At 44.7% G+C, this 20,231-nt stretch overlaps 1 protein-coding gene across 3 annotated transcripts in view; it reads right to left on the bottom strand.

The window, feature by feature from the left end:
• Window positions 1-20,231, bottom strand: part of adam8a (ADAM metallopeptidase domain 8a) — a 52,577-nt gene that overhangs the window by 28,820 nt on the left and 3,526 nt on the right. For all 3 annotated transcript variants that reach the window (XM_078199611.1, XM_078199612.1, XM_078199610.1), the window contains exons 3-12: window positions 18,224-18,300; window positions 14,817-14,895; window positions 14,635-14,711; window positions 9,463-9,646; window positions 8,942-9,007; window positions 8,052-8,123; window positions 5,797-5,966; window positions 3,938-4,019; window positions 2,637-2,788; window positions 1,607-1,784 (exon numbers count right to left, since the gene is read on the bottom strand). In XM_078199611.1, the coding sequence (XP_078055737.1) occupies window positions 1,607-1,784; window positions 2,637-2,788; window positions 3,938-4,019; window positions 5,797-5,966; window positions 8,052-8,123; window positions 8,942-9,007; window positions 9,463-9,646; window positions 14,635-14,711; window positions 14,817-14,895; window positions 18,224-18,300 (1,137 nt within the window). The remainder of the gene's footprint in view (window positions 1-1,606; window positions 1,785-2,636; window positions 2,789-3,937; window positions 4,020-5,796; window positions 5,967-8,051; window positions 8,124-8,941; window positions 9,008-9,462; window positions 9,647-14,634; window positions 14,712-14,816; window positions 14,896-18,223; window positions 18,301-20,231) is intronic.

Genomic DNA, 20,231 nt, shown 5'->3' on the forward strand with positions numbered 1-20,231 from the left:
TTTTCACAATAACTTCACTGCAGTGTTAACGTAAGCCTACTTGTGACACTAATAAATAAACTTTTAAAAGTCTTAAGTAGAGGAAGTGGGTGACAGTGAGAAAATTATCTGCAGGAATATATCGAGTTAACAAAGCAGATGTATCTTTTGCTTTTGACTTGCATGTACCCATTTCACTAATTCAAACTGTGAATGAATCTGACACCAACAAGAAATAACCATTCACAACTTTTCTATTATTTTTTCCACTGTGCCAAGTAATCAGAAACTCTGGGCAGCTACAAATCTCCCATTCTGGACTGGTGTTTAAATTCTTGCTAAAAAGAACTGCTGGGAACTGTACAGTTTACTTTAGATGAGATGAGATGAGATGAGATTAGAGAGCCACGTTGCAAACTCTTCCCCGATTACATAGAAGAGCAACTTCACATTTCCAGCGGTCAGGGTGAGTTTCACACCTGTTGACTCATGACTCACGGTGTTTTCAGTGCTCAAGTGTACCACAGTCAGTTTGCACACAGCCCTCCTTCCACCCCTCGCTGTATGTAACATTGTGCCATATTATCCATGCAGTGCAACACTATCTAGTTGAGAGGATAGAATCATAGAATCCCTACAGTGCAGAAAGAAACCATTTGGCCCATCATGTCTGCATCGACTCTCCAACAGGGCATCTTATCCACCCCTGCCCTAACCCTGTAACCCCACACATTTGCCCCGCTAATCCCCCAACCTACACATCTTGGAACACTAAAGGGCTATTTAGCATGGCCAATCCACCTAGTCTGCACATCTTGGGACACTAAGGGACAATTTAGCATGGCCAATCCACCTAACCTGCACATCTTGGGACACTAAGGGACAAAGAACAAAGAACAGTACAGCACAGGAAACAGGCCCTTTGGCCCTCCAAGCCTGTGCCGCTCATTGGTCCAACTAGGCCATTCGTTTGTATCCCTCCATTCCCAGACTGCTCATGTGACTATCCAGGTAAGTCTTAAACGATGCCAGCGTGTCTGCCTCCACCACCCTACTTGGCAGCGCATTCCAGGCCCCCACCACTCTGTGTAAAATTTAGCATGGCCAATCCACCTAGTCTGCACATCTTTGGAGTGCGGGAGGAAACCCACACCGACATGAAGAGAATGTGCAAACTCCACAGTCACCCAAAAGGCCTGAATCAAACCCGGGTCCCTGGCGTGGTGAGGTAGCAGTGCTAACCACTGTGCCACCGTGCTTCCCCCACACATGGTGGGGGGGGGGGGGGGGTTAGTATCCTACGCCTCATTCCCTATCGGCGCTGCTCTGAAACCGACAGCACAGTGCTGACTTGGTTTGTTTCACTAATTGATTTCAATTCCCTTTGAGAAAGTGCGTGCTGTCACAGCTGACATCAGAAGCTTGCCTCGTGAGAGAGTGGTGTATGTCTCAACCTCCGTGTGAACACACTGCAATACGTCACATTGATCTGGTAATGGTGGGCTGCTGTGTGACTGTTTTGCTCACAGAAAGGTAACTCATTATCTACTAAAACAGGCTGGATATTTTAAACACTGTTTTGCTATAGCAGGTAAACCACCAGGTAATGAAAGAAATTCCATATTACCTCAACAGTGCCACAATCACATTCCTCTCCACGCTCAAGAAACTGATTCCCACATACTGGACTTCCGTACAATTCGTCTGATCTGGGGCTGTTCAAAAGACAGTCTGTCATGCCTGACATCAAGAACTTCTGCAACTCCTGGTGACTGCAGCTGCTGAAGCTTTTAGGAAACACAAGCCTAAAAACAAAGAGAGATACGAGCAGCCAGTAAGAATTGGAGGTTAGAGCCACATTGTATTCAAACTCGCAAATTAAAATGAACCTCAGAATGTTACAAAATCAGAGCATTCAGATGTGTGTGCCAATGTAAAAAACAGCATCGAGATTTAGATTACTTCAGCATCACCAAGAGGAAAACTATAAAGTTGTTAACTTAAATTATGTTTTCTCCAAAAAGTGTGTTAATGCTTTTATTTGTTAGTGTGACAAGTAGGCAATGAAGTTACTGTGAAAATCCCCGAGTCACCACACTCCGGCACCTGTTCGGGTACATTGAGGGAGAATTTAGCACGGCCAACGCACCTAACCAGCACGTCTTTCCGACTGTGGGAGGAAACCGGAGCACCCGGAGGAAACCCACGCAGACACGGGGAGAACATGCAGACTGTGCACAGACATTGACCCAAGCTGGGAATCGAACCCGGGTCCCTAGCACTGTGAGGCAACAGTGCTAACCATTGTATCGCCCAAGGATGTGGTATAATACCAATATAACTGAGGCTTTGTTAAACACTCTCTCAGAAAACAAGTGTTAAATTGAACCAATAAAGTGTTGTTCAACCTAAAAATTTGAAAGGAGCTAAGATATCATTCCTTACAATGGAACAGCCTTGTGGTTGCTGGTGGAACTCACTACTTGATGCTACTCAAGGACACAAAACTGTCCAAACATTTTTATTATGTAACAGCACAGAGAAATTAAAAACTTGAGATCAAACATTAGTTTTCTTCAAGTAGCACACCATCACAGTGACTGCCAGGCTACAGGTTCCTTTGTGTTTGGGCTGGTTGGAGATGGTTCTATCCTTACCCTGATTTCTCCGCCATGATACAGCCACCATTATTCTTCCTTGAACCATCGCAGATGCACGTAGTGTGATCTTCATCATGGGACATGCCCAAATTGTGACCCATCTCATGGGCAATCGTGGATGCCAAGCCTATTGGGTTCCTATTGTGGTCCTATATGTAATTATTAGAATGATTAAGTTAATACCATCATGTGTTCAGGTAATGAGATTCGATTAAGGTTACAAGTATCATTGCACTGAATAACTTGTGTCACAATAACACATCGCAAACAATACATTAAAAAAAGTTGAAAATGATGACAAAGCTAAAACTTCCAAAGACATAATACGACAGAAACAGGCTATTTGGTCCAACGGGTCTATATTGGTATTTGTTGCCTGTCCCCACTGCCCCACCAGCAGAACACTCAAACCCGCTCTCCCACATGCACTTATCCTTAAACACTTCTGAGTTAATCACCTTAACCACTCCCTGCGGTAGCAAGTTCTACATACTATTTTTTGATTTGATTTGTTATTGTCACATGTATTAGTATACAGTGAAAAGCATTGTTTCTTGCACGCTATACAGACAAAGCATACCGTTCATAGAGTACATAGGGGAGAAGGAAAGGAGAGAGTGCAGAATGTAGTGATGCAGTCAGAGCTAGGGTGTAGAGAAAGATCAACTTAATACAAGGTAGGTCCCTTCAAAGGTCTGACGGCAGTGGGGAAGAAGCTGTTCTTGAGTCGGTTGGCACGTGACCTCAGACTTTTGTATCTTTTTCCCGACGGAAGGGAGAATGTCCGGGATGCGTGGGGTTCTTAATTATGCTGCCTGCTTTTCCAAGGCAGTGGAAAATGTAGACGGAGTCAACGGATGGGAGACTGGTTTGCATGATGGACTGGGCTACGTTCATGACCCTTTGTAGTTTCTTGCGGTCTTGGTCGGAGCAGGAGCCATACCAAGCTGTGATACATCTGGAAAGGATGCTTTCTATCGTGCATCTGTAAAAATTGGTTCTAACCACTCTCTGGGTAAAGACGTTTCTCCTGATTTTCTTTTTAAATTTATCAGGGACTCCCATTCATGAGCCCCAATTTTTGACTTCCCTGCAAGACTGATTGATAGATCATCCAACCAGCTGACCTTTCATTGCCCCAACATAAAAATCATGCATTCCACTGCAAGGGCTCTCTGTCACTTAATCCCACTTCATTGAATCCTGTAGATGATGATTTTAAATTACGAGTTTGGAAAAAGTGGGAGTTTCATTCTTTGAAATGAGGTGCCGCAAAGGTCGCAGCATGTAAAACTCACCTCATTCACACCACCAGACTGATAGGAACACATGGCAGACTTTGTTGCTAATCCAACAGTTGATCCTTCAAAGCTCATTCCACTGGAGAGATACATATTCAACGTTAGCCAGAAGATTTATCAATTATTAAAAGCATTGTGATGACGGCAGTTCATTTTTGATTCTACAAAGAAATCCCAACACATTCCCAAATCCCTTGCAATTAATAGATTGATATTAGGCACCGCCAACTCAACACTAAAGCCACTGAAATTACGAGGACTGAAATTCTGAGACAACAACAGAAAATGCTGGAAAATCTCAGCAGGTCTGACAGCACCTGTGGACAGAGAATCGAGCCAATGTCGAGATATTCTATGGATAAAAGCAAATTACTGCGGATGCTGGAATCTGAAACCAAGAGAGAAAATGCTGGAAAATCTCAGTAGGTCTGGCAGCATCTGTGAGGAGAGAAAAGAGCTGACGTTTCGAGTCCAGATGGCCCTTTGTCAAAGCTGTCACTTCATTTGACAAAGGGTCATCTGGACTCGAAACGTCAGCTCTTTTCTCTCCTTACAGATGCTGCCAGACCTGCTGAGATTTTCCAGCATTCTCTCTTTTGGTCGAGATATTCTAATATTTTCTGATTTTGTTTCAGATTCCAGCATCCGCAGTATTTTGTCTTTATCCTACTGAATGTCCGAGGCTGTTTAATCAATATGTAAATTCGGGCCAGAACTATTTTATAATCTGTTCTTAGGATGTGGACTAAACTGGCAAGAGAGCATTCATTACCCCCTCCAGAGTTTCTCTTTTATTGCAGTGTTTATGGTGGTGTATGGTGCGAGTAAGGGAATTCTAGAATATTAGCCAGCAATAATGAAGGGATGGTGATATGTATTCAAATCAGGATGTTGTGCGTCATTGAAAGGGAACTAGAAGCAATAATGTTCCAATGACATTAAACACTTCTCCCTTCTCGACAGGGAAAAAGGTGCTGTTGAAGTTAACTTGAGTTACTGGATTGCAAACTGTAAGTCAAACATGGCGGAGGGAGTGTGCATGGAGTATGATGGCAGAGGGTGCCAATAGCCTTGTCCTGGAATGTGTAAAGTTGTGGTGGATGCATCTATCCAAGCAAGTGTTGCATATTCCATCAACTCCAGCCCTGTAGATGGTGGACTGGGCTTGGAGGGTCAGGAGGTGGAGCATTTGTTGCAGAGAGCCCAATTATTATTTTTCCTCTTGCTCTTGTGGCTTTGGCCTTGAAATGGCCGACGCAGTGAAACCTCCAGTCAACGTTGGTGCCCAAAATATTAAAAAAGGGGGAAAGGATTCAGCAATGGCAGTTCCTATGGAAATGAAGGGGAAGTGGTTAAGCTTTCTGGCCATCACCGGTGCTGATATGGAGGGAACGTTAGCTATAAAACATCAAAGCCATGCCTGGATGGTATCCAGGTCCTGCCATAGCTCAGCATCGCGCTGCCTCAATATCAAAGAGTAGGGAGTGGAGTTGCAATGTTACTGTGGTATCATCGAACAAAGCCCTGGAACTACCTCATGGGCAGGGCAGAGTTACTGATGAAGCAGTTGTAGCTGGTTTGGACAGAGGACACATCCCCATGGAATATTTCACATACAAGATGAACAAGTGTCTATTGACTGAGCAGTTGCAATTTTGATTTGTTTTATTAAGCCACATGGAAATAGATCTACAAATATAATAACATTTCCAAAAGATTCTCCGCAATACAATCCCTTTTATAAAAGTTAATCTAATATTAGATATATTGTATATAATATTACAGCCACTAACATTGCTCTTATGCACAGTTAACCATACATTTATATTACTCTGATGTTCTCTGCAGGTACCTACGTGACAAACTGGGCGTTATCGTGTCTTTTCTTTAACAGTAGCTCCTTTCCACGCCATTTCAGGAAGTTGTCCAGAGTAGCATCAGGATTTGAGCTGACAGCAATTTTATCTGAACGGGTCCACACTTCTAGCCCTACCAATGCTACGCGGATGTTTAACGATTTGTACAACTGGCAAAGCAGCAAAAAAAACCAGAATCAGAACACCACATTGCACAATGAAGATTTTATAAAGAAACCATCCAATTTCCTGACATTTGTGTTATTCTAAACAAAATACATCTGCACATATGAATTAGGAGCAGGGGTAGGCCATTCGGCCCCTCAAGCCTGCTCTGGCATTCAATAAGATCATGGCCGATCTGATTGCGTCCTCAACTTCACATTCTGTCGACCCCCTTCTTAGTCAAGAATCTAGCTACCTCTGCTTTTAAAATATTCAGTGATCCAGTCTCCAACTCTCCCTGGAGGAGAGAGTTCCAAAGAATCACAGCCCTTAGAAATAATTTCTTCCCAGCTCCGTCTTAAATGGGAGACCCAAGTTTTTAAATCTGTGCCTCCTTATTCCAGTCTGCGCCACAAGGGGAAACATCCTATCAGCATCTACCCTGTCAAGTACCCTCGGGATCTTGTGTGTTTCAATAAGATACCTCTCACATGTTCTAAACTCCAATTGATACAGGGAAAAAGAAGTTTCTTAATATCATAGAATCCCCAAGGTGCAGAAAGAGGCCACTTGGCCCATCGCGTCTGCACCAACCACAATCCCTTCCGGGCCCCATCACGATAACCCCACTTACCCCCTGGCACGAAGGGGCAATTTAGCATGGCCAATCAACCTGACCCACACATCTTTGGAGTGTGGGAGGAAACCGAAGCAAACCCACGTAGACATGGGGAGAATGTGCAGACTCCACACAGATGGTCACCCAAGCCGGGAATCGAACTTGGGCCTCTGACGCTGTGAGGCAGCAGTGCTAACCACTGTGCCATTTTGGCAGCATGGAATTCAGAGTCAAAGAATTAAAGTCCATTAATTTCACATGAAACTGGCTCCTCTCTGTTGGGCCCCAACCTCAAGAAGGGAGTCATGCCTACATTACCACCAAGTTCTTCTCAGCTATTAGACCACCAGACTGATAGGAACATGTGGCAGATTTTATTGCTAATTCTGCGTCGTAGCCACTTTTAACTGGGTCAAAATTGTCCAAATATACTTCACATGAAACCCTTGCAGTCAAAAGAGATTTCCATTTATCATTTCCAATCCTTTTTAACTGCCCGATTTGATCTTGGTAGACAAGCACCGTTCATCTATTTATGGGTGACTGTGGGATCTTCTGTATGATTTGCATTAGCTTAAAGCCTGCATTTTAAGGTATTTCTGCCGATGTAACCAATTACGCTAAGCTTCAAAGCTAACTTGGCCACATTCAGCTTGGAATTCTGGGTTGAAAATGGACTACATTTGAAAATGCAATGTTAACAGAAATGGTTTTTGTCATAAACAAGTTTTCATGGTCACACAGCTGTGAATTGTTTTTGAAAATTGGAGACTGGTGATTTAATAACAGAAGATAACCAAAAAAAAACTATATTGTGGAAACAGCTATCTGTAGTTTTAGTTGTTGTTCAGTTGAATCCTGCAAGGTTTTGAGTTTGAGTCTGTACAGGGACTGGCTGCGAAGCCAATCCCCAACTCTCTTCTCTCTCTTTTCCACTTTCTGTAAATTTTAAAATTTCAAGTTATATTCAATAAATCATTTTTAAAATCATACCAAGTCCCCACGGTGGATCCGACAGTGACTGACTCCATTTGCCTTTTTGTGAAATCCGTTAGCATATTTGACATCAACCTATTGTCTCTTCCCCTCTTTATTTTGATCTCCTTTAAAAGGGTCATTAAAGTTCCAGTGAGGGGTCCTACCCCAAACAATAACCCGCATTGCTCTTTCAGACAATGGGTGGATTTTCCAGCCCCTCCGAGGACCGTTTTCCGGTGGGCGGAGGTGGCCCACCATTGGCAGCTGGCAGGATTTTCCAGTCCCGCTGACGTCTACGGGGTTTTGCGTGGCTTGCACCCTCCGCCAATCGGGAAACGCGCTGACCAGAAGGTCGAGTTGGTGGGAAGGACCGGAAAGTTCCACCCTGTTTCTAGTGTTTTATCTTCCTTTTCAGATTCTCGCCATGTGCGAGTATATTTCATTTCTCATTTATTTAGATTCCCATGCCCCAGAAAAAAAAACCAAGTATTACCTTATCCACATGGTTCGCCACCTCGATCATACGCTGTCGTATTCGGAGGAGATCTCTATTGAAATTTTTGTACTAAAATGAAAAGCAAATTCCAAATGTTCTCAACAGATATAAACCAAGTTGCAGTCCAAACTACCTATTGAAGAAAAATACTCATCTGGACCCCAAATCACTACACACATAAATCAGATGCTCTTTAGCCTCAGTTGAACCACATCTACAAGGAGCTGGTTTAATTTAATACAAGTTTCCAAGACTACAATATAGTGACATGGCTTTCAGGACAATTGGAAATACAAATCAATCCAGGGACTCTGAACTAACAATAGCTGCTTCAGAGGGTGATAACATTTGAGGTTATCGAGTGGTCTTCAACATAGATTGACAGATTTTATAACAAACTGTTAAACTACACCAAGGTTAAAGCCCACTGGTGAACAAGTGTTTACAAGCCATTATTGATGCACTATCAAGCAAAGACTAGTTTGTATGCAAGAACAAATAGGCTTTTATTCACAAAAGACTTGGAGCACACCCATGCTGATGAACTGGTCCGGCGACTGAGGCAGGGGGGTTGGGAGCAGTCACCTTTATACCTCGACCAGTGGGGCGGGGGTGGGGAGAGTCTCAGGCAGGGCCGGCAGGGGCATGCCCAGGCATGTCACACACACACACACACACGCAATAAGCTTAACAGTGGTTTACCACAATTATTTGATTGCTGGAATTTTAATACAATAGTAAAACATGGTTACAAACAATAACGTTTCCGCTGAAATGGAAATTTATCAATTCTTTGAAATCAGATATCGAACGATTTGGCGAGTTGATAAAACTTGTGAAAAATGTAACGATTTTTTTTAAAAAACCTCTATTTAATTTAGGCCTACCTCAGTATTGTCAACAACTAAGAAAAGTTCCACATATCGGGTGCTTTGCGAAGTTTGCGCAAATCTCTGAAAAAAAAGAGGAAGAAATAGGCTATTTGAACACAGTTAAGAATGTAAAATGTAAGAATCAACATGCATCTAAATGTTCAACTCATAACAATAGGATGGCACTGTGGCACAGTGGTTAGCATTGCTGCCTCACAGCGCCAGGGACCCGGGTTCGATTCCACCCTTGGGTCACTGTCTGTGTGGAGTCTGCACGTTCTCCCTATGTCTGCGTGGGTTTTACCCGGGTGCTCCAGTTTCCACCCACAGTCCAAAAGATGTGCTGGTTAGGTGGATTGGCCGTGCTAAATTCTCTCTCAATGTACCCGAACGGGCGCCAGATTCTGGCAACTAGGGGATTGTCACAGTAACTTCATTGCAGTGTTAATATAAGCCTACTTGTGACACTAATAAATAAACTTTAAACTTTAAAAGCATCACAAACACGCATTTAGTTCACAGGAGTGTCGTCATACCCTGACAGGAGGTTGGTAAAGTGCAGCCATTTTGGGTCCATTGTCATAAAGTGTAAAGTTGCGGGAGCTACATGATCCACGTTTAAGTCTCAGGTGCTGCTCTCGATACAACGCATGCTCCCCAGTTTGGGTTCCTTCCAATGGTTCAATTAAATAGACATTACTCCCAGCTGCGAGGATGCCCCTAGAAAGCAACATTAACAAACATGTTGAACCCAACTCAATAAGTTCTTACCTCAAAAAAAAGATCAAATTTCACTAATGTTAAAGAGGGAAAATCCAAGAGGAGCACTTTTTTTTCCAAAATATTCCCCCTTTTCTAACAAGAAATTCAGGATTTTATTTGTGATTTATCTGGCACGGGGATGCTCAGTCTTAGTCCCGGAATACATTTGAACACCCCTATTAAAATATCCTCTTTCCTACATCACAACCTTTATTCTTTCACAGGATGTGGGCCTCGGCGGCTAGGCCAGCATTTAGTCTCCATCTCCAATTGCCCTCGAGACCCAGAAGGAGAAACAATGAAACAGATAGATAAGAACGCTGGTCTGAACTGGAGTTGTATACTTTAAAATGGAACACCAGTAAAACAGTGGGATAAGTATACTAGTCCCGAACTGTTTACTTCTTCTGAGGAAAGGTGAGCTGTCTTCTTGAACTCCTGCAGTTCATACGGTGTAGGTGCACCCTCAGTGCTGTTAGGGAGGGAGTTCCAGGATTTTGACCCAGCGACAGTGAAGGAACGGCGATATATTTCCAAATCAGGATGGTGGGCGACTTGGAGGGGAACTGGAGTGGTGTTCCCATGCATCTCCTGCTCTTGTTCCAGATGAGAGAGGTCAGGGATTTGGAAGGTGCTGTCGAAGGAGCCTTGCTGCGGTGCATCTTGTAGATGGTACACACTGTGTTGGTGGTGGAGGGAGTGAATGTTAAAGGTGGCGGATGGGGGTGACAAACAGGCACTGCCAGTTCTAGAATGCCAACCTGGCGAGCCAGGTGCTGGGGAAACAGAATTTTAAATTCTCCCAAAGGCTGTCCCTGGGACAGCCCTACAGCTGGCATGCAGACTTGCCAGGAGAGCTGCATGGATAAGGTGGGCCTGGTTAGCTTGGTGTTCATACACCTGTGTTTTGCTTTATAACACGCATTGACAATCTCCTGAGTTGACAGAACTAGACCAAGGGATTCCTGTCCGCAGCTGACAGGAAAGATTTCAGGCACTCAAACTAGATTCCAGAAAATTGTGGGGAACGAGGGGTTTCAGTTATCCGGAGACCTCCCCCAGAGGGGCTGGGATTGTTTCCTCTTGAGCAGAGGAGGTTTAAACCAGAACGAATCTGCCTTTTCATACTGCCTTCCCATGATGAGTCAATTCACTTTCCAGCCATTTAAATGCGTCTGAATGGTAGTCACGGTTGTAAGCGTGGGAACGAGGGTATTCTATACAGGTGTTCAAATTGATGAGGGGTTTGGGGAGAAAAATTTGTGATCAGCGGTTTCTGTGTTAACCGGGCCGATAATCAGATCTGAAATCGTCCACCAGTCAGTGGAGGGATGAGGAAAATTATTTTTACGCAGCGAGTTACGATTTGAATGATGGGATCAAGAAGGAAGAGCAGCAGAAGGAGGCCACTCGGCCCCTCAAGCCTGTTCCCCCACTCAATGGCCGATCTGACTGTGGCCTGATCTCCACTTTCCTGCCTGCCCCAGCGTAACCCTCGTCTCCCTTGTCGATCAAAAGTCTGTCTGACTCAGCCTCAAACACATTCCATTGACCCAGTCACCACTGCTCCCTGGGTTAGAGAATTCCAACGCATTGCCTGATGGGAGAAAATTCAATAAGAACCTTAAAAAAAAAAGGGAATTAGAAAATAAAAAGACCCGACAGGGGAAAAAAAATCTGCAAGATGTTATTGAACCTTCTACCGGGGTAGAACTCTGTCAAAGAGACAGCACTAAACATGATGGGCCAAATGTCCTCCTTCAGTATTATATGATTCTACAAAAGTTACTATCTGCCTGTGTAAAAAGAGTAGCACACTTGAGTAAACTATACATCACTCAGACTTTCCTTGCGGTTTGAGACTAGAATTTTGAATGGGTTTTTAGAAAGAGGTGATACTTGGTGCAATACACTTCAACTCGAAAGCAGCATTTAAACAGACAAAGAACAGTGCAGCACAGGAACAGGCCCTTCGGCCCACCAAGCCTGCGCCAATCATGTTCTCCTATCTGGACCAACTGCCTGTATCCCTCTATTCCCCGCCTGTTCATGTGCCTATCCAGATAAGTCTTCAATGTGGCTAACTTATCCGCCTCAGCCACCTCATTTGGCAGTGCATTCCAGGCCCCCACCTCACTCTGTGTAAAAAAAACTTCCCCCGCACATCTCTACTGACCCTTTCCCCTCTTACCTTGAACTTGTGCCCCCTTGTAATTGTCATTTCTGCCCTGGGAAAAAGCTTCCAACTGTTCACCTTATCTATGCCCCTCATCATTTTATAAATTTCTATCAGTCTCCGTCTTTCCAGGGAGAACAAGCCCAGTTTATTCAATCTCTCCTCATAGCTAATACCGTCCATACCAGGCAACATCCTGGTAAACCTTTTCTGTACTCCCTCTAAAGCCTCTGTGACCTTCCGGTAGTGTGGTCACCAGAATTGGACACAGTATTCCAAATGTGGCCTAACCAACATTTTATATAACTGTAACATAATTTGCCAACTTTTATACTCCATGCCCTGGCCGATGAAGGCAAGCATGCTTTCTTCACCACCTGTATTGCTTATTTAAAACATTTTCAAGTTCCCTTCATCCATTTACACCGGGTAATAATTCTTATGCCGGCTTAGTGCAAGATTATTTGGAAACTCTCTTCAGCACAGCTTCCAGCCATTGCTTTCTAACTAAATATAGCTCAAATCCAAATGAATTATAGCTCGTTTTATTGTGGGTGCCAATGAATTATTATTTCATTGCCTTCCTCGAGCCGTTTTATTGTTCAATCTTCAGTGTTGTGAATGAATTCTTCTTTTCAGACAGTTTCCATTGTTCACTGTAGAATGGCTTTGGCAAAGCTCCACAAATTGGCGGCCATTTCCTGGTGCCAAATGTACCGTACCCTGTACAGACTGACCCATTACTCCCTGTATATTAATCCATCACCTCTTAAATCAGAGGTTGTTAAACTACACTATTTTACAATGTTTTAAAAAAAAATCAAACCTCTTTGTACTTTAACTCAAGACTTTCCTACCCACGGATGATACAAGTGTCAGTGTAGCTCCACTGATAGCCCATACGGCTACAGATTAAATCGCAAATAGTCATTAATTAAATTCAATTACCACGGTGGGAAATGTTATTTTTCTTTCTGTTTTATTCATTCGTGGGACCCAGGCGTCACTGGCTGGCCATTTATTGCCCATCTCTAGTTGCCTGAGGGCAGTTGAGAGTCAACCAAGAGTGGCTCTGGAGTCACATGTAGGCCAGATGGGGTAAGTATAATGACCTCAATCAGGCCATTGAGGTTGACCGATTGGAGTATGAACTCCCTGATTAAGGATACCCACCCCGACAGGGGAAAAACTCAGGAGGCAGTGCCCTGGAGGGCAACGGATATGCTTCAATGTTTATTTTTGTTGTGTACAGTTTGCTGTGTTGTACTAATGTTTGTAGATGTGTAAATTATGATTTGTAAATTGAGGTGTATTTAGAGGTATTGAGGCCCTGGAAAACTATAACCAACAATGGACCCTTCCTAAATAAAAGGCAGTAATTGTAGGTTATTAATAAATGGATGGCGTTAGCCATTGGTAATGTATCTTTCATATTGGTTCTTTGAATATTTGTTAGAACATATTTGTGATAAACAAAAGAAATCCCTGATTAAAGATCCAATTGATGGGCCAATCAGGGAGTCTTTGCCTTGTATTTAACCGGGAGTGTCAGTTCCTCTGGCGCTCCCGAAGGTAGACTGCTGACTGCGAGCACTCTGTGTACTGCTGTTAGAGTTTGTAAATAAAGGGATTCTGGTGAAGGGACTTCTGCTCTGAAGACTTATTATAGTAAGGATGGCAGATTGCCTTCTCTGAAGGACATTAGCGAACCAGATGAGTCTCTCATTGTTCTTGGTTTGCCTGTAGGACTGAGTATCTTTACGGTTCCATCTCTTCATCTAGAGACACGGAACACCAACTTAATTCATTTCCACAAGTGGGCCCAAACCTCAACTTTACATTCATTATGTCTTAGCAGTGATGGATGGGCTGACAAGATTCCTTTGGAGGAAAAGGTAGGAGAATAATTAATGGTCCCTTTATCCAAGGGCATTGGAGGCAGCCCAGGGAAGATTCACTAGGTTGATCTTGAGTATGGAAGGGTTTACTTATGAAGAGGGGTTGAGTAGGTTGGGGCTGTACTCATTGGAGTTTAGAAGAATGAGAGGTGACCTTATTGAGATGGTGGCACAGTAGTTGGCACTGCTGGCTCACAACTTCAAGGACCCGGGTTCAATTCTGACCTTGGGTGACTGTGTGGAGTCTGCATATTCTCCCCTTGTCTGTGTGGGTTTCCTCCGGGTGCTCCAGTTTCTTCCCACAGTCCAAAGATGTGCAGGTTAGGTTGATTGGCTAAGTTAAATTGGCTATGCTTAATATCAGGGGGGAGTAACAGGGTGAATACATGGGATTACAGGGACAGGGTCTGGGTGGGATTGTTGTCGGTGCAGGATCAATGGGCCAAATGGTCTCCTTTTGCACTGTAGGGAATCTATGATTCTCAGAGGGGGCGCAACAGGGTAGATGCTGAGAGGTTGTTTCCCTTTGTGGGAGAGTCTGGGACCAGAGGGAATCATCTCAGAGTAAGGGGGTCACTCATTTAACACAGATAAGATGAGGAGGAATTTCTTCTTAGAGAGTAGTGAATCTGTGGAATTCTTTACCGCAGAGGGTTGTAGAGGCGGGTCATTAAGTTCAAGGCTGAGACAGACAGAATTTAAATCAGTAAGGGAATCAAGAGTTAGGGGATAAGGCGGGAAAGTGGAGTTGAGGATTATATCAGATCAGTCATGATCACATTGAATGGTAAAGCAGATTCGATGGGCCAAATGGCCTGCTACTGCTCCTCTGACTTACAGAAGCAGCGTAAAGAAAGGCGAGTATTCTGTACCTGAGTCCAGTGCAGGTGCTGATGCTGACAGAGGAATCTTTGATGCCTTCAATCACACCGTGATAATTACAATGATCCTGGAACAAAGCACAGCATTGACAATTTAAAATAACAGAATTCTAAAATATAAAACATTTTAATTACACCAACCATTTGTTATTAAGTACATGACAGAAAAATACCAGAAATTGTGGTGTTGTCAGAACTTCAGTTCCATTTTCCAAGTAATGGATTTCAGAATAATTCTTGACCAGTAGACCCCTGTTAAAGCACAAAGTACATGAGTCAGAGCTAGAGTGAGTTTCCATAAGAGTTGATACATCTCTGTACAACCCTACATCCTCACCATTCGAAATCAAGCCTCATTAAACTGACTTCAACTCTGCTTCCTCCTACTTGACATCTAGCTCTTAATCTATCTCGCCTCCTCTCCCAGTACGTTCAACCTACTTGTGGCATAGTGGTTAGCACTGCTGCTTCTCAGTGCCAGGGACCTGGGTTCGATTCCTGGCTTGGGTCACTGTCTGTGCGGAGTCTGCACGTTCTCCCCGTGTCTGCGTGGGTTTCCTCCCACAGTCCCAAAGACGTGCTGGTTAGGATACATTGGCCATGCTAAATTCTCCCTCAGTGTACCCGAACAGGCACTGGAGTGTGGTGACTAGGGGATTTTCACAGTAACTTCATTGCGGTGTTAATGTAAGCCTACTTGTGACATTAATAAATAAACTTCAACTTTAACGGTGTTCTGCAGTATGGATGCTGGCTCTTCACTGGATTGCTTCATTTTATATAATTAAACGCAACTAATCTAATGAGCAGACCCAAGCATAATGCCAAAGAAAGTAGGCTTACATTAACATTGCAATGAAGTTACTGTGAAAATCCCCTAGTCACCACACTCTGGTGCCTGTTGGGGTTCACTAAAGGGAGAATTTAGCATGGCCAATGCAGCTAACCAGTAAGTCTTTTGGACTGTGGGAGGAAACCGGAGCACCCGGAGGAAACCCACGCAGACACGGGAAGAACGTGCAGACTCTGCACAGACGGTGACCCGAGCCGGGAATCAGAGCCGGGTCCCTGGCGCTGTGAGGCAGCAATGCTAACCACTGAGCCACCCACGAAAGTAAAGGGTATTGGATTAAAAGTTTAAAGGCTTATTTCATTTATCCATTCTCCATCATTACAAGAATGGAAGCGTGCTGGGAACTCTTCCTTTAAAAGTTACTGACCATCGGATCAGCTCAAAGAATTAATAAGTGTAACTGGGAAATATATTCAGCGTGAGCAGTTAAACTGTGGTGTCTAAAGTTTACTCATTTAACAGGAGAGCCAGTGGGGTTTGTTTTGTAGACGGGGGAAATGGCTGAGGGCGAGAGAGGGATGGGGCTCAAGACCGGTGATCCAGTTCTGTGCGAGCTGAGGATCGGAGGATAGTCAAGCCTGAAGATGACAAGGGCCCAGATGAGGACTTCCGCAGTGGATGAGCTGAGGGAAGGCCAGCAATGGTGGAGTTAGGTGGTCTTAATAACACAGAGCCTACAGGGTCAGAAACTCAACTCTGAACTAAACAAGACACTGAGGTTATCAACAATCAAATCTGAGGCCCAGTCCAGGAAAGGTGGTAGGTTCTGTGGCAATGGTATGGAGTTTCTGGTGGTGGTCAAGTTGATTCTTTTGGTCTTCTCAATGCTTAAATGGAGAAAACCAGGACCCTCCAAACCGAATGTCGGACAAATAGTCTGACAACATGGAGTGGAGGGGGGAGCTGGGTATGCTGTGTATACGTATCCTTTTGTACCCCACTCTCTCAGTGACCACCCCCTCGCCCCCCTTCCATGCTTAATGGCCCAATCAGTCCCTCCTCTGCACCCGTTTGCCTCACTTCACTTCTTCCCAGTTGGCTGAATATCTAAATGAGAGTCGGAGCGTTGTGTGGCTCATTTCCAGTTCCGCGTGTGTGTTATTTTCCCAATCTCCTGCTGTCATTTCTCTGCACGTTTTCCATTCCCTTCGAGTACCTCTCTTCCCTGAGACGATATTGCGAGATACGGGCATTTAATTTTCTCAGAAGTTCTTCCTCCCCTGTTACTTTAACAGAAGTGTTCGTGCCACAGCTGTGATACAGCCTCCCTCAGGGCCTCTGTCTAATTCTCAGAATTACTCTGATTAGTTTACCACCATCGCATTTCCTGTGCTTTGTTTTTTCGAACTGCCTTCCTTCACAGTGCCGCTACCTCTGCAAAGTATTGCCATCATTACCAACAAGTAATGCCCTTCCCACATTTAACATGTTATTTTTGACAAGCCCCGAGAGATATTTATGCTGGGAGAAGTCACAAAAATTAAAAATAAGACATGATTAACATAGTATAAAAGTCACAGTTATCCTTTCCTTGTACCAGTCTCCCCAAATGTATTCAAACTCCTGTTCTACAAGGACCTGGTGTGCTATCCATCTCCCGCGATAGTCTTTCACTCAAACCGTACATCACCCTGGTAATATTCATTCCATCCATCCAGCACATCTTTAAAGCAGTGGCTTCATAGAATCCCTATGGTGCAGAAGGAGGCCATTCAGCCCATCGAGTCTGCACCGACCACAATCCCACCCAGGCCCAATCCCCACAACCGCATGCATTTACCTGACACTAAGAGGCAATTTTAGCATGGCCAATCTACCTAACACTGTATAGAATGTGTCCCCACTGGCAGGATCAAACAGCCAGAATTGAGAATGGGTCCAAATTGATTTTTGTTCCAAATCTTTTTCTACACCACTGCATGTTTGGGACTAAACGGCTGTTCAGTGAATCCACGCTGCCTGGTACGAACTAACAGAAAGTAGAAGTGAAAAATGAATTTAAAAGTTTTTGCAGTGGGGATCCCCAGTCGATAATGGGGCACTGGGGACTCCACAAAGTAAAGCAGCCGAGTCAGCGTGTGCGGGCACCAGCGTGCGAGCAGCGGGCACCAGCGTGCGAGCAGCGGGCACCAGCGTGCGAGCAGCGGGCACCAGCGTGCGAGCAGCGGGCACCAGCGTGCGAGCAGCAGGCACCAGCGTGCAAGCAGCAGGCACCAGCGTGCAAGCAGCGGGCACCAGCATGTGAGCAGCGGGCACCAGCGTGCGAGCAGTGGGCACCAGCGTGTGAGCAGCGGGCACCAGCGTGCGAGCAGCGGGCACCAGCGTGCAAGCAGCGGGCACCAGTGTGCAAGCAACGGGCACCAGCGTGCGAGCAGCGGGCACCAGCGTGCGAGCAGCGGGCACCAGCGTGTGAGCAGCGGGCACCAGCGTGTGAGCAGCGGGCACCAGCGTGCAAGCAGCGGTCACCAGCGTGACCTCCCCCAAGTTTTTGCCGCTCCTTAGAAGTCACAATAATGGAAGGATTGCTTTGTGACCATGTGGCACTCCCAGTGCTGGACACACCTCTTGTCCAAACAAAATCTCTGGCTTGCAAAGAGATGACACTGACCCTCTCAAAAAGCAACACAATAAAGTGACTTTATATCAGTAACAAAAGGCTTACTCTCCAAAAACAACACGAGAAAGAAAAACAGAAGCGTTCTTAAAATTGGGAAATCGCAACCTTACCCATTCTTTTCAAGATGAAGAATGAAGTCCTTCCCTTCTACATTTACGGAATAGGTGACTCTGTCTGGATAAACAATCTGAATAGTGGGGGAAAGAATATTGTGCTGATCATCAATTTCTCTGGAACAGTGACACTGAACATACTTGCAGAGGCTTCCTGTGTTCAATACTTCTACTGAAACTGCAACACTGAGAGAAAGGCTAGAACTAGAGAAATGTTACCCCAAATGTTTTTCCAATGTGAATAATTTTACTTGCTTTTGAATAATCTGGCTCATTTCCTATCACTGAGGTTTTCCTTTAATGTCTTTTTTATGGTTAAAGCACTATCTACTAATAACTTGGCTGAATTTTATTTTATGGAGTCATTGGAACTATTTCACAACCGCGTCAGGAGTGAATGGACTGCACCCACCTTTTACAGAGAGCCTTGGGAGTACATAATTATGAATTAATAGCTTTCAGCATTTAACCATATCTCTAATGCTTCCCAGCATTTTGAGTCAGCCTGGCTCAGGGTTAGCATTCTGGGAAGCAGGTCACAGGTTCAACTGACAGAAATGGCTGACTTCATGGCAGTACTGAGGAGTGCTGTATTATCTTTTGGATGACAAGTATTTCCCCTGATGTGGGCATTGATGCCAAAGCTGGCACTGATTAACCGACCGGGTTTCCTGGCATGGATTGAGGAGGGATTTGCTAGGTCACTTCAGGCAGCAGTTAAGAGCCAACCACAATGGCGTGGGACTGGTGTCACATTAGCCAGTCTGAGCAAGAATGGCGACTTTCCTTCCCAAAAGATCAAGAGTGAACCAGTTGGGGTTTTACAACAAGTCAGAACCTTCACAGTCACCTTTATTGATAGCGGCATGGTGACACAGTGGGTTAGCACTGCTGCCTCACAGCGCCAGGGACCCAGGTTCAATTCCCGGCTTGGGTCACTGTCTGTGTGGAGTCTGCACATTCTCCCCGAGTCTGTGTGGGTTTCCTCCGGGTGCCTCCCAGTCCAAAAATGTGCAGGTTAGGTCGATTGGCCATGCTTAATTGCTCCTTAGTGTTAGGGGGACTAGCAGGGTAAAAGTGTAGGGTTATGGGGATAGGGTCAGGATGGGATTGTCGTCGATGCAGGCTCGATGGGCCGAATGGCCTCCTTCTGCACTGTAGGGGTTCTATTTTATTCTATGATATCTTTAAAAACTGAATTCAGTGCTGAAACCTGTATTCAGATTTCTGCATTTCTAGTCCAGCTGAGCTGTTTAACTGAAACCCTGTCAGCACTCAACTGATCATAAAAGATCCTATGGCACTACCTGGAAGAAAAGCAGCTATCCAATTGCACCACCCAATGTTTATGCCTCTGCTAACATCATTAAAACAAATGATCTGGTCACTTGACTCACTGCCAACTGTGGGATCTTGCTCTGTACAGATTGGCTTTCATGTATCTGACATTAGATTATAACTAGGAGTAGCCATTCGGCCCAGCAAGCCAACTGTGGGATCTTGCTCTGTATCGATTGGCTTTCATATTTCTGACATTAGATTATAAATAGGAGTAGCCATTCGGCCCATCAAGCCCATTCAGCCATTCAGTAACTTGGCGCTGATCTAAGTTTGACATTAACTCTACTTTCCAAACTGCACCCCAACTCTGTAATCCTGAACACCTTGTAGATCAAACCTAACCTTGAATATATTCAATGACTTGGCCAACAATGACACTCCAAAACTACTTCATTGGCTGCAGGGCACCTTTGGGATGTCCTTGGATGATGAAAAGCTCGAGTCATTCTCGTTGCTGGCTGTGCCCGCCACATGGCATGCCCCCCACTCCCCCGCTGGGCTAAAATCAGCAGCAGCAGAACCCTGAAGTGGGCACAAATTGGTGGTGGAATGAGAAGGCTGCCCTGGTGCTGTCCTTGGAATTAATCAGGATGGAGGCAGGAATGTGATGGGGTTCAGTTCCCATCCGCCCACACTCTCGCCAGATTAAATGCCCCCCCCCCCC

Source organism: Mustelus asterias, chromosome 28 (assembly GCF_964213995.1).
Source record: "Mustelus asterias chromosome 28, sMusAst1.hap1.1, whole genome shotgun sequence".
NCBI classification, from domain to species: Eukaryota; Metazoa; Chordata; class Chondrichthyes; order Carcharhiniformes; family Triakidae; genus Mustelus; species Mustelus asterias.